This window comes from Camelina sativa, chromosome 20 (assembly GCF_030686135.1).
Source record: "Camelina sativa cultivar CO46 ecotype springtype chromosome 20, ASM3068613v1".
NCBI lineage: Eukaryota > Viridiplantae > Streptophyta > Magnoliopsida > Brassicales > Brassicaceae > Camelina > Camelina sativa.
In genome coordinates, this window is record NC_141899.1 from 27,751,941 (window position 1) to 27,759,718 (window position 7,778).

The window sequence follows — 7,778 nt, forward strand, 5'->3', positions numbered from 1 at the left end:
TTGTATGTCTTGATTGTTGACTGTTCAAACATTGGAATCACAGTTTCTTGTTTGTATAGCCTAGTAGACAGGAGGATTGCCTCACTGAGTGTTTATAAAATAATCATGCATCTCAATTTGTGTTTGTGGTGCAGGTAAAGGCAAAGTGTGATCATGGAATCAAGGCAATGAAGAGGAGGATGTTTTAGTGGCTCGATTGGTTGTTGTCTGGCTTCTATCCCATAACCATAACCATAACCATAACCATCGACGGATCAAGGTGGAAGAACACTTACCGTTCTTCTCGACTCTAGACTTAGGATCTCTCTCGGTTTAATCTCGACAGAAACTCTCCTCTTTCTCTCTTGCGGCGGCTCTCGGATTCTTATGCGGAACTAGGGAAATTCTTAAGCGTTTTATCCCTTATATAGGATCCACGAATCGCCCTAAGTTTCCTTGGAACGATAAGTCTCACCGCCCATAACTTCCCATAATTCTCGCATCTGTCCTTATCCGATCACCTTTCCATTACCGCGAGTTTCCATTTCCCTCGGGTTTCCTTTCCCGTAGGTCGGCTTAAATCTCTGCAAGATTTCGAGTCCTTTCTAGTCCATTATCGGCCCACCGGCCAAACCATGCCACCTCGTCCATCGGCCCGGTCCATCGATCGCCGATGCAACCATTTCCGGATAGTGCACTTCACTGTCACTATCACTTCACTATCACTTCACTATCACTTCACTATCACTATACTATCACTATCACTATCACTATCACTATCACTATCACTAGGACCTCCATTCCCATTTTACTTGGACTGTCTCTCGGACTAAGTACCGAAACCTCCCATCCCTTTTCTCGGCAATTTACAAACCTGTTCGACCGAACCAATTTTCATCCAAAAACTTGCAAGCCTGAATGATCTGATCACTGTAAACTTGGGATTCCATTTCCCCAGTTCGAACGTCTGTTCACTACTTTAGTAGTTTCGAACTCTCCATTTCCATCGCTCAACCCCTTAACTGTCGGATCCTTCCATCGATGAGTACCGGCAACTCTCGATACAATCCTCGATACATTCCTCGATAGAGTCCTCGATAGAATCCTCGATGGAATCCTCGATAGAATCCTCGATACCTTCCTCGATAGAATCCTCGATAGAATCCTCGATACAATCCTCGATACAATCCTCGATAGAATCCTCGATAGAATCCTCGATAGAATCCTCGATAGAATCCTCGAGACAATCCTCGATAGAATCCTCGATAGAATCCTCGATACAATCCTCGATAGAATCCTCGATACAATCCTCGATAGAATCCTCGATAGAATCCTCGATTATCTCGACTCGGATTTCTTGACTATCTCGACTCGGATTTCTCGACTCTCCCCTACCGAGGTTCCGGGTCGTTACATTTCTCCCCTACTTAGGACTGATTCGTCCTCAAATCTTTACTCTCCTTACGAGGAATCTCTCTCTTGTCGAACCACTTCTTGAAGTTTACTTTCATAACTTCTTCTGGTTCCCAAGTCGTCTCCTCTATCCCTTCACAATCCCATACGACCTGAATTAACTTCGTCTTTTTCTTTTTATGCGGACCTCTCATCTTCGTACCAGTTATCCGAACTGGCCGACCGATGATGGTCATATTCACTTGCAGGTCAAGAGGGGGTTCGGAGATCACATTCTCCCGTCCCGTGATGCATTTCCTTAGCATCGACACATGAAACACCGGGTGAAAAGCTGACATAGCCGGAGGTAACTCCAACTTATAGGCCATCGGACCAATCCTTTCCAGGATTCGGTACGGTCCCATGTATCTAGGCGTCAACTTAGTGTTCAGTGCTACCCGATCCTTACCCTTATAAGTCACGGTTTTGAGATAAACCATATCTCCAACCTGAAACTCCAACTCCCTTCGTCGCTTGTCCGCATTACTTTTCTGTCTATCTTGAGCTTCCTTCATCTTCAGCTTCAAGATTTTGATCTTCTCGGTCGTTTCGTCCACGAAATCCCGACCGTAAACACTACGCTCCCCTACTTGTGTCCAGCACAAGGGTGTTCTGCAAGGTCGACCGTATAAGGCTTCGTACGATGACATGCCTATACTAGCTTGGAAGCTAATGTTGTAGGCAAATTCTGCTAACGGCAGATGTCTTCCATATACCAAATTATCTCCCCAATGCAAAACACTTTTGCAAGGCCTTCCATATTCCTGAAGTAAACTTCGAGTCTCTGTCTGATACTATGCTCGCTGGAACACCATGCAACCGTACTATCTCTTGTACGTATACCTCGGCCAATTTCTCGGCCCCGTCCTTTTTGTTTATGGCCAAGAAATGCGCCAACTTGGTCAGTCGATCCACAACGACCCATATAGCATCCTTCTTGTCACACGGCGGTAAACTTGTGACGAAGTCCATGGTTATCATGTCCCATTTCCACTCGGGTATCGGTAAGTTTTGCAACAAGCCGCCCGGGACCTGATTTTCCGCCTTAACTCTTTGACATGTCGGACACGCTGCGACCCATTCTGCTACTTCTCTCTTCATGCCCGACCAATGGTAGTACCTCTTCAAATCTTGGTACATTTTGGTGGATCCAGGATGGATTGCCAACTGAGACTGATGCGCCTCCCTAAGGATTTCAGCCCGAAGGTTTTTATCCGAAGGAACACACACTCGTCCCTTAACCAAAATGGTACCGTTATTCGCTGTCTCATACTCGGTTCCGTCCACCTTGGACAAACGAATCAATTCTGTGTCTTTCTCCTGTTCTAACCTTACCCGTGTTAGCAAATCTGCCTGATTCGCGGCCCCGAGGCCCAACGGTTCCAATTGCTCTGTCAATGCATTCAGCTGCAAGGTTCTGATCATACCAACTAAGTCCTCAACTTCTTTCTCAGCACTGATAGCTGACCCTCTTCTACTCAAGGCATCTGCTACTAAATTGGCTTTACCCGGATGGTAACTGATCTCCAGGTCGTAGTCCGCGACTAACTCAATCCATCTCCGCTGTCGTAGGTTCAATTCTGATTGAGTAAAGATGTACTGTAAGCTCTTGTGGTCCGTGTATATTTGCACCTTACCACCGTACAGGTAGGACCTCCAAATCTTTAGTGCAAAAACTATGGCTGCCATTTCCAGATCATGAGTTGGGTAATTCGCTTTGTGCTTCCTCAATTCTCTAGACGCATAAGCTATCACCTTCCCATTCTGCATAAGTACCCATCCCAACCCTCGACCCGACGCGTCCGTATATACTACGTACGACTCGTTCGGATCCGGTAGTTCCAACACCGGAGCACTAGTCAGCATATCCTTAAGTCTCAGGAAACTCTTCTCGCACTTAGCCGACCACACATACGGTGCGTCCTTTCCCGTTAGCTTGGTCAGCGGCTGCGCCATGCTTGTGAATCCTTTCACAAACCGTTGATAGTATCCGGCTAATCCTAGGAAGCTTCTAATCTCGGAGGCATTCCGTGGTCTAGGCCACTCTGCTATGGATCGAATCTTCTCCTGATCCACGGATACTCCTTTGTCCGATACTACGTGCACTAAGAACCCAATCTCGCGCTTCCAAAAGCTACACTTACTTAGCTTGGCGAAAAGCTTCTGCTCCTTCAACTTTTCTAGCACTATCCTCAAATGTGCGGCATGCTCCTCCTTACTCTTCGAGTAAACTAAAATGTCGTCTATGAACACGATCACAAACTCATCTAGATGCTCTCGGAAAACATTATTCATGAGTTTCATGAAAGCTGCTGGGGCGTTGGTTAACCCGAACGGCATGACCACAAATTCGTAATGGCCATACCTTGTCCTAAAGGCTGTCTTCCGAATGTCGGTCTCCTCTATAGGGATTTGGTGATATCCCGAAGCCAAATCAATCTTCGAGAAATAGGTGGCTCCTCGAAGTTGATCTAACAACTCGTCGATCCTTGGTAAAGGATACCGATTCTTCACCGTGACCTTGTTCAATCCTCGGTAGTCGATGCAAAGCCGAAAGGTACCGTCCTTCTTCTTTACAAAGAGTACCGGTGCTCCCCATGGTGAACTACTTGGTCTAACGAATCCCTTTTCCATTAGCTCTCCCAACTGTTTCTTTAACTCGGCCATCTCTGCCGGTGCCATGCGATACGGAGCCTTCGATATTGGAGCCGTACCAGGATCCAACTCGATAGTGAACGGATCTGACCATGATGGTGGTAACCCGGACAGAGGTCCAAACACACTCTCATACTCTCGTACCACTGGTATCTCCATTACTAATTAACTGCTCGGCCTGCGTCGCCGAGACCAAAAGGTTTCCCGACAATGGCCTGATGCCCTGATATTCTAACATGCCTTTCGCAGTTTCAAACAGTACACGCCCGCGGTAGCAGTCCAAGTGAGCTCGGTGTTTGCTTAGCCAATCCATACCCAATATCACATCATGTGCCTTTACTCGGCATATGACTAAGTCTGCCGGCATATCCATACCGCTTACCATGACCGAGATGCCACGTACCACTCCGTACGTAAACATCACTTGACCGCCCGCTGCTTGCACTAATCCAAAATGATCTCCGGGTTCCTTCCGGAAACCTCCTTTACCAATCATATCCGGACTCACAAAACAATGCGTAGCCCCAGTGTCAAACATTACATGGGTTTCCACACCGCCCATGAGTAAGGTCCCTACACAATTCTACTTGCTAAGAACTTACTAGTGATCTGCTATGAAGTGCTCGCTTCCACCTGCCCGTCCGCGATCGAATACACTCTAGGCATAATTGCCGGCCGTTTCGGCGGTGGTGGCAACGGCAGCACCTCGCTGGCCCGTTTCTGCCCTTGCGTTCCCAACTGTGGGCAATCTGGCCGAATGTGACCCAGCTGTCCACATTGGTAGCACACTCGTGTGTCACTCCCCCTCTTCGGACAGCTGCTTGCCATGTGGCCCTTCTCACCGCAATTGAAACATGTGCCCATCAACTGCCGGCACTGACCCGAGTGTCTCTTACGGCAAGTCGGACACAAGCGCACACTGCCCTTACCCGTAGGTTTCCGACTCCCAGTCTGCTTACTCCCGGTTCCCGGTTCGGTTTTCACCATCGGCGCCTGCTGCACCGTGATTCTTCCAGGATTCTGCCGAGCCTCCTCAGCCAGTCCGTCCTCCAACATAGCCGCCTTCTCCACCAACTCAGCAAGACTCCTAAAGTTCTGAATCATACACCGGTTCCGGACATCCACTCTCATGCCCCGCAAGAACCGACGAATCTGAACTTGCTCCTCTACCATCTCATTTCCACCGTACCTCTTGAGTCGGTTGAACTCGGTCTCATACTCTCGCATGGACCGGTCCCCTTGCTTCAAGTTTAGAAATTCCGACTCAAGATGGTCGATAGCTTCTTGCAGAAAATATTTCGCAAGAAACAACCCGCGAAAAGTTTCCCATGAACAGTTCGGGTTGACCATACGGTTTGCCATGCATGTCCACCACGCATGGGCTTCTCCGGACAGGTAGTGGGTAGCGATGTCCTTCCGATACTCCATCGGACAACGCACTGAGTCAAAGTTCCTCTCGAGGCGACTTCTCCACTCATCAGCCTCGGTCGGATTTGCTCCTCCACTAAAATACTGCGTACCCAACTTGAGCATGTGATCCATGATAGTCAAGTATGAAAGAGCTGCCACCATTGGCACCACATTGGGTACAGGCGGGTTTGCGGCCTGAGGTGGTGTCATTTGGTCCAGTAATTGGACCAAGGTCTCCAATACTTGCCCCATCCCCACGTTCGAAGTCGCATTAGCACCCGTACCCCCTACTGGTATCGCTCTCGTACCGGCTCCCTGGGTTCCATGCCCTCCGGTTTCCGTCCCGGTCCTCGCACCCACTTGCTCAACATTCATCACAGCAGTGTTCGGTGCTTCCTCAGTGTTCCCTCCGACTCCTGGTCTAGTCGAGGTATTAGCCGAGTTGCGAGTGTTAGGTGCCATCTGAAATACCATAACCGATTCTAAGTTAGCGTCCAAACCAACTTAGCCTACCACACCCTATAATCTATATACGACCAGTCTTACCGTGAGACGTTCTTGGCAAGGAAGGATGGCTTTAGTAACAATAACCCATGCACCCGCTATATGAACATGTCCTAGAACTATAACCGTGCTCTGGTACCAAATGTAAGACCCCGACCCTAGAAACCATACTCGAACTTAAACAGACCGATAAAAATTTTCTAAGGCCGACAAATTCTATGCGCATATTAACAAGTATAACAACAAGTATGAATAACAGGTGAACTTAACTTAAACTTGCGAATTTATTAAAAATATTATGAGGTTCAATTCAACGAAATAACAACTTGTCCCATGCATGGAAATAACAAAACTAAATAAAAATAACGCCATGAATATTTCTACCCAAAGCCACCATCCTCCTTCCTCCCTTGCCTCCGTCACACGAGCTGGTCAGCCACTATAATCCCGATCATCGGACCTATCTGTTCCTGCGTCCATAAAAGGAGGCGTAAGCAAACAAAGTTTACTTAGTGGAGCGGTCATCCCGTCTCACTAGGCTCAGTTCAACGATCTCAATCTAACACAGGGAATATTCCAATCAAGTCACGCAAGTCAATCAAATACCATGGATAGTCGCCTAAATCTCTTAGACCAACCATCATTCATATTGCAATAGAAACCATAACCATAAGACAAGCAATTAACAAGACTAAATAAACCACGGGTCAAGAGAATCAACCATGGAACTCGGCCAAAGTCACGCACTCACCTTCGGTATCGACCTAAGGTGTTGATCTCTCGGTTTCTATGCTCGGATCTGATCCCCGCTTCTACACGGACAGATCGATACCATTAGTATCCGAGATATATCCCATAACCATAACCATAACCATCGACGGATCAAGGTGGAAGAACACTTACCGTTTTTCTCGACTCTAGACTTAGGATCTCTCTCGGTTTAAGCTCGACAGAAACTCTCCTCTTTCTCTCTTGCGGCGGCTCTCGGATTCTTATGCGGAACTAGGGAAATTCTTAAGGGTTTTATCCCTTATATAGGATCCATGAATCGCCCTAAGCTTCCTTGGAACGATAAGTCTCACCGCCCATAACTTCCCATAATTCTCGCATCTATCCTTATCCAATCACCTTTCCATTACCGCGAGTTTCCATTTCCCTCGGGTTTCCTTTCCCGTAGGTCGGCTTAAATCTCCGCGAGATTTCGAGTCCTTTCTAGTCCATTATCGGCCCACCGGCCAAACCATGCCACCTCGTCCATCGGCCCGGTCCATCGATCGCTGATGCAACCATTTCCGGATAGTGCACTTCACTGTCACTATCACTTCACTATCACTTCACTATCACTATACTATCACTATCACTATCACTATCATTAGGACCTCCATTCCCATTTTACTCGGACTGTCTCTCGGACTAAGTACCGAAACCTCCCATCCCTTTTCTCGGCAATTTACAAACCTGTTCGACCGAACCAATTTTCATCCAGAAACTTAGAAGCCTGAACGATCTGGTCACTGTAAACTTGGGATTCCATTTCCCCAGTTCGAACGTCTGTTCACTACTTTAGTAGTTTCGAACTCTCCATTTCCATCGCTCAACCCCTTAACTGTCGGATCCTTCCGTCGATGAGTACCGGCAACTCTCGATACAATCCTCGATACATTCCTCGATAGAATCCTCGATGGAATCCTCGATAGAATCCTCGATACCATCCTCAATAGAATCCTCGATACAATCCTCGATACAATCCTCGATAGAATCCTCGATAGAATCCTCGA

At 47.5% G+C, this 7,778-nt stretch overlaps 1 protein-coding gene across 1 annotated transcript; it reads right to left on the bottom strand.

Moving 5' to 3' along the window:
• Positions 1-1,406: 1,406 nt before the first annotated feature.
• LOC147919469 (uncharacterized) lies at positions 1,407-2,081 on the bottom strand. The gene has a single exon (XM_087503978.1). It carries the CDS (start codon positions 2,079-2,081, stop codon positions 1,407-1,409), a length of 675 nt encoding a protein of 224 aa, XP_087360104.1.
• Positions 2,082-7,778: the final 5,697 nt, after the last annotated feature.

Coding starts and splice junctions, on each gene's coding strand:
- LOC147919469 (XM_087503978.1), bottom strand. CDS start 2,081: ATGTCATCGTACGAAGCCTTATACGGTCGACCTTGCAGAACACCCTTG.